General features: G+C 42.6%; 2 protein-coding genes and 1 pseudogene across 3 annotated transcripts in view; 2 read left to right on the plus strand and 1 right to left on the minus strand.

The window, feature by feature from the left end:
• Window positions 1-360: 360 nt before the first annotated feature.
• Window positions 361-8,106, minus strand: cabp5a (calcium binding protein 5a; the record flags this gene model as incomplete). The annotated part of the gene is made up of 8 exons (XM_083635839.1): window positions 361-389; window positions 1,351-1,498; window positions 1,720-1,829; window positions 2,884-3,027; window positions 3,276-3,306; window positions 3,678-3,727; window positions 7,221-7,357; window positions 7,793-8,106. 8 exons carry the CDS (start codon window positions 8,104-8,106, stop codon window positions 361-363), a joined length of 963 nt encoding a protein of 320 aa, XP_083491965.1.
• Window positions 8,107-10,579: 2,473 nt separating this feature from the next.
• LOC310775691 (solute carrier family 35 member E1 pseudogene) lies at window positions 10,580-11,638 on the plus strand (annotated as a pseudogene). The gene has a single exon. The product of its transcript is annotated as a solute carrier family 35 member E1 pseudogene (transcript).
• Window positions 11,639-13,426: 1,788 nt separating this feature from the next.
• taok2b (TAO kinase 2b) overlaps window positions 13,427-16,691 on the plus strand; it is a gene marked incomplete at its 3' end in the record, with an annotated part of 47,028 nt that continues 43,763 nt past the window's right edge. The window contains exon 1 of the mRNA XM_083636320.1: window positions 13,427-13,574. The remainder of the gene's footprint in view (window positions 13,575-16,691) is intronic.

Genomic DNA, 16,691 nt, shown 5'->3' on the forward strand with positions numbered 1-16,691 from the left:
TAAGTGGGATTTTCTTGAGATTATTGTAAATCAAATTTTGCACATTAGCCTAGTAGGTACAGTGATAAGAATGATGCAATATTGTATATATTTCAAAAAGCAAAACAAAATTCACTTTTTATATATACAATAATTAAACAATGGTCCCACATACGTTCTACATTATTCTTAGATTTCTTAACAATGTGTACAAGATTGTCAATTTTTGCATAGTAATTCTCGGAGAATTCATTGATATTCCTTGAGGTCTCATTGCAGTATATTATTTAAATGGTACATAATGTATTTATATCTACATGATGTGAACATGCAGGTCAGTGGAAGTGCAAATATTTTCTTAAGCGACGTGCTCCTCGGCTCTCATTGGCGGGACATCATCCTGACAAACTCTGGAGCAAGAGAAAGGAACAGTACAGTAAAGAAGCCGTTACTCTACTAAGTATTACAAGAAATGCATTGACATAATTAAGACAACTTTTGTCCTAAAACAGCTGAACATCTCTACAACCAGTGGCGTTGGAAGTACTTTTAGGTAGGGGGTGCTGTCACCGATTCAACATTGGGGGGGACGGCTGACGGCGCCCACAGGGCGCCAAAAAATTTGGCCACTTTGTCGCCAGATTAGAGGAATATTAATATTAAGATTAGACTGTTGTGTCATTATTCAGTCACCTTTTCTCACTCACCTCCATGTCACCACTTGCTCCCACTGCTGTGTTGGAATCCTCATTCTCTCTCCCACCCTTTTTGGACTTTTAGCCATATTTAGAGGAATATTAAATTTTAAATTAACATTAGGATTATACTGTTGTGATGTCATTATTCAGTGTCTTCTCCTCTTCTCTGCAGCATTACTCAATTTACCCTCAGGACTCAGGGACAGTGATAGCCTACCTGCTATTCCTCCGATATATCCAGGGCCGGATTAATAGTACCATGGGCCCCCGGTGCTATTCATTTTCTAAGCTATTCATTTAGCCTTTTAAGGTAGTCATAAAGATTATATCTTCCAGACTGAAATGTTATAACAGAAGTGGAGTATTGGCCAGAATTACATGAACATTTGGACACTTATTCAGCGGGTATTTTGCATGTTGCGTTCAGGTGCACTGTAAAAAAAAAAAAAAAAAAAAAAAAAAAAAAAAAAAAAAATTTACATCTCTTGCCACCAGGGGGTGCTGCAGCGCCCACCGCACCGTGCTTCCAACGCCGTTGTCTACAACACATGTATTGCATCATGAAATCTTGTTGAAGCTATTGGTTCCCCTGCACCGCTCCTGCTAACAGCTGTCTTTCTGGTGTGGTGCAGTTCTCATGTTTGTGTTGCTGCAGCTGTTTGACAATTCTCACCTTCAAAGTCTACTGTGCCATCTCCGTTGTTGTCTGCTTCTTGTACTATGGCGTTGATCTCTCTCCGGTTCATGTGCTCTCCCATCAGCTTGGTCATGGCTAACCGCAGCTCCTCTGTTGTGATCTCTCCATCTCCGTCCATGTCAAACTAGAGGAAACAATGTTTTTTTTTTACTGCTAGATGGAAGCTCAATCATTTAAGATCAAATATAGCATGATTTGATTATCCTTATGACACCACAGTGATCAGGGTTATGGTCAGTTCTTGCGTCTGAAAATGTGGAGCCTGGACAGTTCATGCTATAACACAGATTAATTTTCTTAAAAACAGAAGAAAAAAATATGGAAGATTCTGGAAACTTCTCTCACCTCTTTGAATGCCTCTTTGAGCTCATTCATGCCAATCATCCCAGCGGTTTCTTCCAGAAGCTTTGGGGCCATCAGCTCCACAAAGTCCTCAAAGTCTACTTTGCCACCAACTGAAGGCGGAGGAATCAGAAGCAAACATCAGAATCAGAATAACTTTATTGATCCCAGAGTGGAAATTGTGGAAATTTAGTATACAGGGAAGAACAGACATCCATCAGGTTCTGGAAGTGCTGATTACATGGCACCAGGCATTACCATGTGCATCAGGGTTCCTTCAATATTCTGTCAGTGGTAATTACAGTTTGTTAATTATGTAAATGAAATACTCTTAGAGGCTCAACTGACAGGTTCTATGACTTATGGCAGCCATTTCTATCCTATAAACAGAAGCGCTCCCTCTCTTTCCTGTTGGGCTTTACTTTTTATTTTGTATTATCTGATGTCTTTTTTCTCTTTTTCTTTTTTCTTACCACTAAGATTGATAGGATTTGTAATACTCGTTGACATGGTACTTTTTCTTTTCTCTTTAGCATTGTTGATGCAATATTTTTGTGCACAATTTTCTATTATATAAAACCTATAAATAAAGTTGAAAAAAATTGGCAAATTAATTTAGGTGTAAGCATGAAATCGGTAGAAAGTCAAACATCCCTCTTCAAGTTTTTTGGCACATAATGTTTAATCCTCTCTAGGCTTACCCAGAAGTCTGTGGACTTCCTGGTTCCTTCCTACATGTAAAAGTCAATGGGATTTTTTTCTGTATGGAAATTTCAATTAAATGCATGAAATAAGGTCTGTGGTTAACAAAAGTTTAAGAACGAGCAAACTTTCTGTTCAGCAACTTTTGAAGCATTTTCTGAAAATGGTGTTAAAAAAACGCATTTACACTTCGAAAATCATAAAAATTGTCCTCATTTGTGAAGATTTTCTTGCTGAACACAAAGTCTGCTGTTTCATAAACTTTTGTTTAACCAAATACCTTATTTCAAGGATTTAGCCAAAATCCCCATACTAAAATCCCATTGACTTTTACCAGAAGTGATAGGTCTTCGCGACTCATTCCTGTGGTACTCTATTATTCTATGTTGATTTTGAGGCCAATCAGATAGGATTTTGTGACCAATTTTTACCGTCAAAAGAGAAGCTTTGATACTCAGGACTTACGGTTCATGTTGATGTTTTGGCCCAGCTCAATCAGTTCCATCTCAGTGGGCATGTAGCCCATGGTCCTCATCAGGTTGCCCAGGTCCTTACAGCTGATCAGCCCATCTTTGTCTTTGTCAAACTCATTGAAGGCCTCACGCAGCTCTGCAGAAGCAATCCGTCAAATAGTCAGTTAATTAGGCTGTGTGGTGTGAAAATGTTTTGGATGAAGGCTGAACTCAAATCTACGGTATGCAGTTTTGTATGAAACATTTGTCTATGAGTGATAGAAGTGATGGAAACTAAAATGTGTAAGGTACATGTATAGGACAAAATTGGTAAGGATTGTTTAGATCAGAGAGTGATTTCCATCGACATCACCATGGGCAAAGAGAATAAACCGCTTTATTTACCATCAATCTCATCTTCAGCCAATTCTCTCGCCTGCACAGAAGAAAAACAGTTGGTCAGTTCCCAAAAATCATCATAAACACTACACAGAAACACTGTTTTATAGTCATATAAAACCCATCACATTGCAGCTACAACTCATCTAACATGCAAACTCACAAATCAGTCCCAAATCTTTTGCCACACTACTTCTAATCTATCTAATTTAATTTAGAATATCCCCAATCCAGCTAAAATGGCATTATGGTAAAGAGATTAAAATGAGAATTTCAGGTGCAGTGGATTTGGTGGCATCTCTCTTTCTGAGTCTTCATCTTGTCAACTGTTACCATTATGTTCTAACCCAACCAACCTGTCCTTGCACATATATATATATATATATATATATATATAATTCTACTTACAACATTCTTCCCTCCTCGTAAGAAAACACAGGCTGCTCCAAAACTCTTTTCTGCAGAAACAAACACAGTGTGTTTTATGGATGGTTTATTGATGCATTTTCCACTTTCCATGGCTCTCTGTTTAGCTGGTTGTTTGTTTTTTGACAGAGCCAGAAAGGCAGGATTAAGACCAAGCTGGGTTGTTGTGTGTGTGTGTGTGTGTGTGTGTGTGTGTGTGTGTGTGTGTGTGTGTGTGTGTGTGTGTGTGTGTGTGTGTGTGTGTGTGTGTGTGTGTGTGTGTGTGTGTGTGTGTGTGTGTGTGTGTGTGTGTGTGTGTGTTTTTTTGTGTGTTTGTTTAAGTCTGACTAACAACATTAAACCAACAAGGTGTAAAATATTTTTTGTGTTTTTCCAACAAGAATCTTTCTTCCACTGATTTACACTGATTATGAATCTCTCAAATATGTACATATTATTGACATCATATTTCCATGGGTTGAATAACTGAAATTTAGTGCTACCATGTAAAAACATCCCCAAATACAAACTCTAAAATGAAAGAGGTATTTTCACTCACCCTCCTCTGGTGTTTTTTGTTCATCCAAACGCAACATGGAAGCAGCAGTGATACACCAGCTGATGTGTGGAGTGAGTGGAGAAAGCCTCCGCAGAAAGTCTCCCTCACCTTCACCTTCTTCTCTCTTTCTTCTCCTCTGTATGTCTCCTCCAGGACAGCCCTGCTGCTCTTTATCTGACAGATCCTGTGTGTCTGACCTTATGGGATGCTGGAGGTTGCATTGCGGGGGCGTGGCTGAGTCCAGTGTGTGTGTGTGTGTGTGTGGGGGGGGAGTTAACCGTTAACTCATGCATGAGCTCATGCGCTGCAGCCCGGCTTCGAGCTGCGTGTTGACATCATATTGTAAATTACACTGATATCTGATCCCACATGGCAGAAGGAATGGATCCTATCCATTTTCAGTTTGTGGGATAGAATTGCTTGTTTAGAGTTTCTTTTTCCCCTTCTTCTTCTTCTTCTTCTTCTTCTTCTTCTTCTTCTTCTTCTTCTTCTTCTTCTTCTTCTTCTTCTTCTTCTTCTTCTTCTTCTTCTTCTTCTTCTTCTTCTTCTTCTTCTTCTTCTTCTTCTTCTTCTTCTTCTTCTTCTTCTTCTTCATCTTCATTTCAATGAGTAGGTCAAATCTGCAGTTTAGCAAACCAGCCGTCTTCTTCAATTTACTTCAGTTTTATAGATTCAATCACATCGCCATATATTTACCCTTTTTATTGTGACCCGAAGGTCAAGTTGTTGTTTTTTTTAATTTGGTTTGTAATCCAATTCCGCAGTGTTTTTGTTCATCTGGATATCTTTTATTTGATTTATTTATTTTAGGTGATACTTGTTACAACCTTGTTACAACACAAAGTGAGAACAATAATTTATTAACTAAAAGAAAGGACTTAACAACACAAACTACAGCAAACCAAAAGAACTGAACAAAGGTGAGGAAGGAGAGAGACACTGTGGTCAGAGTAAACCGGGCCCAAGTGCACTCAGCCTATATTTTTGTTCAGTATCCATTTAGGCTTCAGGGAGGGGACAACGGAGACGGCCACCATATTTTGTCTCTGATTATAGTTAATTTATAACAATAATAATTTATTAACTACAACTCAGGACATAACAACACAAACTACAGTGAAGAACAGAACAAAAATGTGTGAGAGTCAGTCTCTCTCTCCTGTGCACTTTTTTGTTATGTTATGGACTGAAGGCTTTTAAAGCCAAATACTACACCGGGCCCAGGCGCACTCAATCAGCCTCGCAGACTCCTGCAAGACAGGGCCAACAGAGTTAAAGGTCGTCACATCACTATATGTTTTTATACATAGTACAGATTGTGCAGGCACACCTGTCAGTTTGTTCTTTTCTGTATTTTATCATTTTACATGTGCAGCTTTATAAAATTACTAATCACATGATGTAATAGTGACTCAGTTAACAAAATATATAATTTAGAGAGAAAAAAATCATAGAAAACAGAAAATCATGCATGAGAAATTAAACTCTTTTTTGTATCCAGCTGTTTTGTTTGAAAAACAGAAGTCTCAATGTGACTGCTAGAGTGGCCCATTTGGATTATCAATCTCTTTCCCCCCCATTTTCTTCCCCATGCCATATTGTTTTCAAAGAAATAACAACTAAAACGTTTGGGATGTGTCAGAAAGCCGCAGGCCAATCACAGCTAATGTCCTAATGTGTCATAATCTGCAAGAATATTGATTTGCAGGGGGGAAAGGATTATTTCTTCCATGAAATACTCTGATAACAATGTCCGGGATTATGCCTCATGGTCAGTCTTTACTAAGGGTTTGTATTAACCATAGAATGTAGCATTAATTTGCTTAGCTAAAGCAATTCAGCCCGGGGTCCTGATAGTGTTTATGTCGTCTGCTCTGACCCTTTCTCCTCTGCCTGTCTTCCTGTTATGTAAATTCATCAGAAATCTGTTTGCATAAGAAGCGTAATCCGCTGAGCTTTGACCCAACAGGAACTTGCAACTACAGGCCTATACTACTGTATATGGCAGTGGTTCTCAAATGGGGGTCTGGGGACATCTAACAGCATCTAACAGCATCAATCTTAATATCATATGGGGGACCATGGGACAAAATCGCATCAAATGGGGGTCCGTGGTCTCATTTTTGTCAGTTTAGGGGTCTGTGATTGGTGACTCAAGTAAAGAAAAAAAAAGGAAACTGGAAATATAACATAGGAACATAATAGAAGGGGAAATTGTTTGTTGATATAGTATGCTTTCATAGTACCTTTATGTGTATATGCAGTGTTTGTTTGTTTTTTTGGGGGGGGGGACAGATTAAATGCACTTTTGTCAAATTGTTCACTTCCGAAAAGAAGCACCAAAATTGGCACAAATAGTCCTTGTGGATTGTTATTTTCATAAAAGGTATTAGCCACACACAAAAATCAAAATCAAAAATGTTCCAAGATGGCTGCCATTTCATCCATTTTTACCATAGAATTTCACTGTCCAGACAGGGCAATTTTGATGATTCTGGTGTCAAATGACAGGTTTTCAACTATGGAAGATTGAAAATTATACATCAGAAATCATTTTTATATCTCCTTCTGCCATTTACTCTGCATATCTTTGTTTAAAGTAATGTGAAAAATATGCATAAACTACATGTTAGCAAATCTTTTATTATAAATTACATACAATGCATTGAAGACATCTGTAGCCTTAATAATCTGACCATTCGAGGAACAACAGTTATGTTATAGAAAATGTACACGTATAATATGCTCTGGGTTGAAACAGAGCACAATCTTCACATCTGCAGCTACACAGTGCTGTGCAATTGAGACCAAAGCTGTAGCATTTGCACCTTCCACAGCATTCAAATCTGCATCCACACTTGGTCAGTTGTTGGCAACACTCTGCAATAGAGGGAGATCAGTCAACAAGATCTGCCACATTATCGCACCTTTCTTGATCCACCCCCAGTCAGGACTTTGTGCTTCTGGTTGACAAAGTAATGATTGACCCCATCCAGCCTGGTAGGCAGCATGCTTTACATGCTGGAGTAGAGCAGCTTGAGTAGGAAGGATGGCTTTGCATGGCCTCTGTTTCCGAGCAAACATGTCCAGCCTTGCATCACCAACAGCATCAGCTGTGCTGGACCTGTCATACATCATGAGCAGAGCATTTTCCAAGATCTTCATGTCTGCATCATCTATTGTTTGTATATACTGGCAGTTTGCTGAAAACATCTGAAGCCTTGTTATAAACGTCCCAGGTTTGCAATTCGGTCTTCGGTAAATCAAGCCACAAATGCCATAAACTGACAGTCCTTCAAGTCAGTTTTGGTGGAGCACAAAGTCCTTCATCACTTGTGTTAGTGGTAGGGAGTGGACTTGGTTCAGGCGATGTGTTCCAAGGGCTTGGCGGATCCGGATCCGACACACGTCAGCCAAACTGCGAGGAAATCGCTTGGCCTCCAGAAAGACCCTGAGAGCCTCGGGATCTGCGTTCTCCTCCAGCTGTGCCTGCTCCAAGGTCACCAGGGCCGGGTTGGCGCCGTGGTCCAGGAGCAGCTGGACGACGGCCGCGTCACACCTGCGCACCAGCACCTCATGCAGCAGATGAGAAGCCACGTCACGGGTCAGAACGCCAGCAGCCTGGAGCAGAAGGTGGAAGCATTCCAGGTGGTGGTAGGTGGCGCTGATGCAGAGAGGAGACGTCACGAGGCAATTGGTGTCCATGTCAACAGGAACAGCGCCACGGAACCTGATGAGTTTTTGCAGTACATCCAGCCTTCCCACCGAGGCAGCCCAGTGGAATGGGGTAGCGGATATTAGGCGTGGCCCGACTTCCAGGTGTCTCCAGACACAGTCCAGGTGACCGCGGACCATGGCCAAGTAGAGAGGCATGGAGCCTGATGCATCAGCTAGGTCTACCTGGGCTCCCTGGGTGATCTGCCTTCTGAAGCGGTCTTCTTGCAACAGGGTCCTCAGTTTGTCCAGGTCTCTGGCAAAGGCAGCATCGTGCAGCTGCCTGTCATCATGCACTCTTCGAGCAGCCATTCCTTAAGGTCTGTCACTGTAAGACACTGGCTGTGTGCTGTGTCTCAAAGTGAATGCTTTATGAAGCAGTGTTGCCGGGTGGGAAATGTTGAATTATCGTACCTGAGGGTGAATATTATCGTACGCGAGCAGCGGCCATCTTCCACCATTTACTGTATATAGCCTCAGCCAGGAAGGATTTATGACATCACTGATGAGATCACAATCGCTCAAGTGACATCACTGACATCACCGACATCACCGATGATGTCACGTAAGCAGTGATGCCATCAGTGAGTCATGTCATCAGAGATGTCACTCGAGCATTTTGAGGGTTGTCTGTGTCAGTCAGCTTCCTTCTGACCTTCAGACAGAGCCACATGTAGGCCGGCAGCCAGCTGCTGCAGAGTGAATAGCAGAAGGGTGTGGCGTACCACTAGAGGCTAATATGAGACGAATATTCACCTTGTGCCGCGGGCCCTAAGACAGAGGGTTCGCGGGCCTTGCGGACCTATACAGAGTTGCCGTAGCTTCCAGGTTCACTCAGTCCTGTTCAAGCAAGCTACATGAACAGATTAGCCACATTCTTAACATGTCATGTATAAAGTTGGAGTGTTTCTCCGGGTTTTGAGCATTGTTATCGATACGAGCATGTCTATAGGAGAAACAAGGCCCGGAAGGGGGTCGGCCTCGTGTTGAACAACGGCGACGATGAAGACGTTTCCGTCGGCCCTTCCTGGGCAAAGTCGACACGGTTGGCCTGGATACTAGCGCTAGTCTCTGCGCTATATATATATAATGATTTCTGGTATATAATTTTGAAAAGAAACCTGTATTTACTCATTTGACACCAGAATCATCAAAATTGCCCTGGACAGTGAAATATATAGTAAAAATGGCTGAAATGGCAGTCGCCCTTAAAATGGCAACCATTTTGAAATGTACACTGAATAAATCTGGCTTCTCTATGGTCATAAATGTATGGTTTGATAGCAAGATCATTCATATTAGACAATTGTAAACAAAGTTGCCCCCAAAATAGTATTTTCGGGCGGGAAATGGCAGCCATCTTGAAAAAAAAAGATTTGTATGTGGCTAATAGCTTTTATCAAAATAACAATCCACAAAGACTATTTGTGCCAATTTTGGTGCTTCTTTCCAGAAGTGAACGCTTTTTCTTTCATCTGCCCCACTATTTGGCACAACAGAGATTAAAGTGGATTAGGAGAGCAAGGGCAAGGAGACCATATGTGTATGATGCTGTAACTGTTACATGTGTGATACTCAGAGAGGGGGGGGTATAATGTGCACACAGAGATCATTTACTATCAATCAAACTTGTCAGAAAGGAAATTCAAATGGCATACATCTGAAAACGTATTCAAATTAACCTCAATCTACAGCCTGGCCGATATATCGGTTGGCCGATATTATTGGTCGATATTGGCCTATCCCCGATACATCGTATCGGCTAATTTGTTGGCCGATATTTTTAATTTGCTGCGGCCAGCATGGCTAGAGTCTGAGGGTCTCAGGTTCGTATCCACGTTACCTCCGGCTTGGTCGGGCGTCCATACAGGCACGATTGGCTGTGCCTGAGGGTGGGAAGCCAGACTGGGGGTATGTGTCCTGGTCGCTGCACTAGCGCCTCCTCTGGTCGGTCAGGGTGCCTGGTCGGGGTGGAAGGGATTGGGAACTGGTGGGAATAGCGTGATCCTCCCACGTGCTACGTCCTACTGGTGAAGCTCCGCCTGTCAGGTGAAAAGAAGCAGCTGGCAACTGCGCATGTGTCGGAGGAAGCATGGCGCTAGTCTCGGCTCTCCCCAGATCGGCAGAGGATTGAGCGGCAGCCGATAGGGCAGCATGGGGATAAATTGGCCAAGTATAATTGAGGAGAAAATGGGGAAAAAATGGGGGAAAAAAAGTCACTCTGAGTCTGGTTGGTTGGTTAGTTGGTTGGTTGGTTGCGCCCGCTCGATTTCTACGGTGGAGACTCAGTCTGGAGACGTTGCGTCATGGGTGCACTTTTTTTTGGTTGTGACCGAACAAGTCAACTCATGCCACGTCATCCACGTCCATGACTGTTCTGAACAAAGCAGAGAGAGAGAGATCTGCCCCCAAAATCAGACAGGCGAAACTCAGCAGCGAACTGGCTTGAGTGACATCACTGATGACATCATCACTGATGACATCACTCAATGATGATATCACAATTCTGTTAGATGATGTCACTGATGATGATGATAGATGATGTCACAGACAGTGATGAGGTCATAAATGATGTAATATACAATTCTAGATGCCTCGGCATCCCACATCGCTGGTGGACTCCTCGCTGAAGATGGCTGCAGTGGAGCGTCCACAAGTCAATGAAGGGATCCGGATCTTTTTCCTTTGTGTGTGCTGGTACACCGTCAGCTCGGGAGGCAACATCATCAATAAGATCATCCTCAATGGATTCCCGTACCCGGTCACGGTCTCTCTCTTTCATATATTCTCCATTGTAGTGTTTCTGCCTCCATTGTTGCGGGCATGGGGAGTCCCCAAAACAGAGCTGCCTAGTAGGTACTACTGCTGGTACATCCTCCCCTTAGCATTTGGGAAATACTTTGCATCTGTATCGTCTCATTTCAGTATATGGAAAATACCCGTTTCATATGCACACACCATCAAAGCCACACTGCCCATATGGACTGTCCTGTTATCCAGAATCATCATGAGGGAGAGGCAAATGATGAAGGTGTACATATCTCTCATCCCCATCACTGGAGGCGTGCTGCTGGCCTCTGTGACCGAGCTCTCCTTCGACGTTCTGGGCCTGATCAGTGCTCTGGCATCCATCCTCTGCTTCTCTTTGCAGAACATCTTCTCCAAAAAGATGTTGCAGGACACACGGGTTCACCACCTGAAGCTGCTCAACATCCTGGGCTTCAACGCTGTGATCTTCATGGTGCCCACCTGGGTTCTGGTGGATCTGTGGGTGTTTCTTGAGTATGGAGGAGGCCCGTCGGACGTGTCTAGCTGGAGTGGCACCTTCCTCCTGCTGCTGGTCAGCAGCTTCTGCAGCTTGGCTGAGAATGTGATTGCCTTCAGCCTGCTCAGCATGGTCAGCCCGCTCAGCTATGCCGTGGCCAACACCACTAAGAGGGTCATAGTCATCAGCTGCTCACTGCTGATGCTGCGCAACCCCGTCACCTCCACCAACGTCCTGGGCATGTTGGCGGCTATAATTGGGGTCTTCCTCTACAACAAGGCCAAGTACGATGCCGACATCTCTTTCGAGGACCCGGGGCTGGAGAAGCTCCAGGCCAATGGCTCAGTGCCTTTCTCCCATGATGACGTGCTCACAGACCACTTCCAACTCACGAACTACAAAGCCAACCACCAGTATGTGGTCTAGGAGCCTCTGGGTCTGCACATGGCCCAAAGCAGGATCCCCTAAGAATAACCAAATAGTAATAGAAAGAAATAAAAACTTTTAACTAAAATAACAAGGGGGGGAAGGCATTTGGCTTTCCCCTGACAAGCCCTGCCTGTCTCCATTTAAGGCTCCCGTTTGTGTTGCGGGGGGCTTCTCGCTCGCCTCTCTGGTCCCCTGGTCTGCCCTCACTCCTCATTGCTGTATAAATGTAATGCTAATTACTATAATGGTCACTATCCTTTTATATTAAAAGGGAGCAAGTTGGTAATGTTTGTTTCAATGTTTACATTTTTGTGCCGTTTTACATGCGATCGGGCTGAAACTTTCAGGGGGTGTAAAGAGCATCTGTGCGCGTGACCTGACGCGTGACATCCTTCCTGGCTGAGGCTACAGAGGAAACGAGATGAGACTGTTGAGAATATCAACATGTTCCTCAGACATTATAAAATGACTATGAAAAGCTCTAGCCTATACAGCTAAAATGTCAATATATTTACTTTCCATCAACATCCATGGCGTCCACCATTTTGTGAAAACGTCACAAGACACGTCACAGGTCATGAGTTTCGAAGCTTTCAGAAAGATTCCACATACCAGTCGTGAATACCACATGAGGGGCCGTTCAAGTGGATTTATGTCGTATTCACGGTAAACACGAGCCCACATGAAGGCAGCATAAGCTCAGTGATGATGTCATCAGTGATGACGTCATCAGTGATGTCATCCGTGATGATGTCATCACAGCAAGCTGCAGGACAAGCTTCAGGTCGGGCGAGGCCCCGAGCCCACGCAGTGGGCGAGCCTAGGAATCGAGATTGCTAGTTATATTATTATCATACTATCCTACTATAATTGGAGAGCTGTCTGCATGTGTGTGTCCATCCGTCTGGAGTTGCAAGGCGCACCGTTGCTCCTTGATGCAGGACTCAGAGCATGGACCTACCATGGCGATCTTTTTCTGAATCACGAGATCACGAACAGAACCCAACAGTAACAGTTCTCAACTTTTACAGAGTAGCTACATTTTATATGAGCTACTTAGACATTACTTAGATGTTTACATCAGTACATCACTCTAGTACAACCACACTAGATCTTTTCACCACTGGTGATAAGTTCAACACTGACTGAAGTCCTGTACCAAATGTCCCTGGCTGGTGGTCATGACAACCATGGCCAATTACATTGGGCTAATTTGCTAGTTTACTGAAACTGTGCGACACTAAAAATATGCCCCTATTTGCTTATCATAGCTGTTTATTGCCAGAATTAATTTAGAAGAATGTAACTTGACATGTTTCCCTGAACCGCCTTAGAAAAGAAAAAAGAAAAGAAACATCTGCATGCTTTTAAAGCGTCGAAGAAGTGCACTTCCGTTTTCCTTTCGGCTCCCGCCCCGCTCCGCCATCATGAAGTCCTGAACAAAAAACGGAGGAGAGAGACGAGTAAAATGGATAACACAAATTGGAGATGAAATCGGCCGACAACAATAAGTAACGTAATGAGAAGGGACTGAACACGTGGACGTCCATGGTCAAGTTTTCTATTGAAAACGTCTCAGGCAGTGCCAGGTGTAGCGTTAGCGTTCTTGCTAACGGTATAAGCTAGCCACTGCTTTTCTTTGGGAAGACGGCTCTGGCTGCTGTATCAGTTAGCTGGCAGACGTCAGTCGGTTAGCTGGCAGCTGAATTGACTGACATCTAACTGATGCCATATCGTGCAGACGTGCCAGCTAGCCAATTCATTGTGAACAGCAAAATGGAAAGGACTTTAAGTAAAAGCAACGACAGGCAGAATGTGGTGCGTTCGTGTTGAATAGCCACTGGTGACGAGGAAAGGAGACTGAGACCAATATTTTTCACCCAGGCCGGTTAGCTAGCTCCCCAGCTAGCTACAGTGGATCCCAAAAGCCACGGTAAGACATGTCATAAATCATCCAATTTGCTAATGTAGCCGAATGCCCTTTTTCATTTCTATTTACAAGGAGGGGTGACGTTAACGTTACCCAGCTAACACTAACTAACACTGCCTAGTTTGCAGATATTGAAACATTGACATTGACAGTCAAGCTTGTTGTTGGCCTGCATCCTGAAAGGGTGTCTGGCTGTAGTTACTAGTGTATATCTCAGCCTGGAGTTGTCTGCATACATACACGTCTTCCTGCATTTCTTTGGTGAGCAAGAGCAAAGATAGCCTAATTGACCAGCCAAGTGAAAAAGCCTTTAGAGATGTAGATACTCCCATGGCTAGGGGTGGGGGGCACTACCAACCATTTAGCTACTAATCACCAGCAAATTATATCATGCATTGTGTTGTCTTTGTATTAACGTTATTTCACATAAATTGAGCAATTTTGTGCATAATATATAGACGCCGGATCTGCTCCGGTGTAGTTGAATTGCATCCAACTTGAACATACCATCTTATATGAAACTATAAGATTGCTACATTTGTTACCCCTTGCTGAATGTCTCTGGAAAGTGCATTGAATGAATAAAACATTTGAACTTGCTTGAGATTTGGCTGCCTGCTACATTGGATAACTTCTCATTTTCGAAGGGAACCACACACACTGTCACTTCCTCCTTGAAAATTGCTCAGTCCCCACCAGTAAACGTCTCATAGGATGCAGGTTGGGGATATTGCCAGTAGTGTAGACCAATTAGTTCAGCAATGTTGTTCTAAAACTACTGTAACTTGACCACAAAAAATATTGAGCATTTGTTAATAAGGTAGATCCTAATTGGCAAGCCCTGTTTAAGGGGGTGTGTAATTCAATATTGCAGTTTTAGCTTCCACAACTAGCCTATTTGGAAATATTGATAATTGTATTTAATTTCATTCAGAAGACATACATAGTAACTATATTTATGAGACTAAAGAAGTGGAGTAATCAAGATAATTAATTGTAAAATAACGAGGGTTTTTGTTTTAGCTATATAGCGTAATCATGAAATCGGTGTCTGTCCACTGTCCCTGGAGTCGATAGAAAAGGTCAAAACACAGTAACAGCAGGTTCCATGGTGATATCATTCTCAGTGTAGGGTCTTTCCTTCTGTTCCATCCAGGCCCATCTAAATGGTTTTTTTCTGACCACCTAAAGGAAAATGGTAAATTATCTATTTATGTATATTTCCCCCAGATCTAAATACTGTATGAATGAGTTGCAGTGGTGGGTGATAGTTCTCTGTATAGAGAGAGAGGATAGTTTCCAGTAGCCTTATGTTTATTTCAAAAGTTTTGTATGTTCCTTCAGGTAGTCTAGTCCTGACTACTTCATCCAAATATAAATATATAAATAGCACACCAGCTGAAACGGTGTGCTTTTGCACCTTGATAAATGACGTTGCTTCCCACAATGCTGAAATTCGACTTTCCATAACGGTTAGTTAATTTCCAATGTACCCCAAATTACGGAATATCCCAACAGAAAAAAGCATCTCTCCTAAGATGAGACGAGTTTCCCAAAATTCAGGCGTCAAGTCAGCCACAATGTAAAAGTAGGTCTTCTCCTTTAGGGCTTTTCAAAATAAAATCCATATTGTAACGTACGGTTAATGCTTTATAGCCACAGTTTAACTCCATATGTAATCTTAAAGCAGCTACGAGCAACTTTTTCGATTGTTATTAAACAGTATACCGTAATTACAATATTGATGCATCACATCTTACCTATAATAGTAGCTGAGACCAAAGCCGTGTGAATCGGAGATTGCTCCCTTAGATTAGGGCTGCACGATATATCGTTTACACATCGTCATCGCAATGTGCGCATGCGCGATAGTCACATCGCAGGACGTGCGATGTCAAAAGCAAATTAACTCGTCATGTTGCTTGATAAACTCTCACTTTAGGGGAGGCTACTGAGTGAAATGCAGGCTCTCTCAAAGGAGAGAGACGCCCCACTACTGTACTCACTCATTTAGTGCTTAGCTTCAACACAACAAATATGCACAGAGCTCAATTGAATTATTTGTGCTTATGTTGGGTTGCTGACAGTAGCCTGTCTGTAAACGATGTGATTGTGGAGGCGGACTTGTCCAGAGCTTGCAGCGCACTAGTATACAGCAGGCTGGCTGCTGTAACTCAACATGTCCGTGGAGTGGAGATATTTACTCTTGAAACACCAAAAAGCAAGACCGCAACTTATGACACGAAGGCTAAAGTGATTACTGAGAACGAAGTTGTCCGTGTTATCACTGCGGCTGTCTCTCCCCTTCAGTCTGATGTTGCATCACATCACATGATAGATACATAGCGACTCATTTACACAAAACATGTCAGTGAAAATAAAAAGACAAGAGACATATCTGCGCAATTAAATGTATATTTATTACTTTTCACGAATGAATTGTTTGTCACCGGTCGGCTGCATGTGAATCCTCGTCTCTCTGTACTGCCCATCGACTTATAAAGAGTCATATATCTCAGTGGTACTGCCCTGCGTGTGCTCAAAAACCGGAACTCCCCAAATGCGGAGTGTACCACTTGGTAGTTTCTGGAGGGGGTTTCCGGGGGGTCAGACCAAGTGTGTAAAGTGGCAGGGGTGTTTCATTGTTGATTTATTGAAACGTTAGAAGAACGAAAGAAGTTGAAAGCAGTGATTATAATCAATTAAATCTAATGTTTTTCTGTAAATAGCATCATTGGGAGGTAGATTCTGGCACTCAATATTAGGGGTGGGCAATATATCAATTGTATATCAATATTGTAATATGAGACTATGGTCTTAGATGTTGGATATGGTAATATGGTGATACAGCATACATGTTGTCTTTCCCTGGTTTTAAAGGCTGCATTACACTAAGTGAAGTATAGGCTAGTGATATTTTAAAGTAGAATGTCATAACTCACTCACTTTTTCATGTACCGTATGTAAATCATGGAAATCCATTGGTCAAAATGTGTATGCACCCTGATAGATGACGCTCTGAGGCCTACCAGTAGGCCACAGCCCAGTGGTTGAGAAACCTTAAAATACCTAATTTCCCCTCCAAAATCAGATGGACTCCTCTACAAAATCATCCCAATC

Source organism: Poromitra crassiceps (assembly GCF_964638095.1).
Source record: "Poromitra crassiceps genome assembly, chromosome: 4".
In the NCBI taxonomy this organism is placed as follows: Eukaryota; Metazoa; Chordata; class Actinopteri; order Beryciformes; family Melamphaidae; genus Poromitra; species Poromitra crassiceps.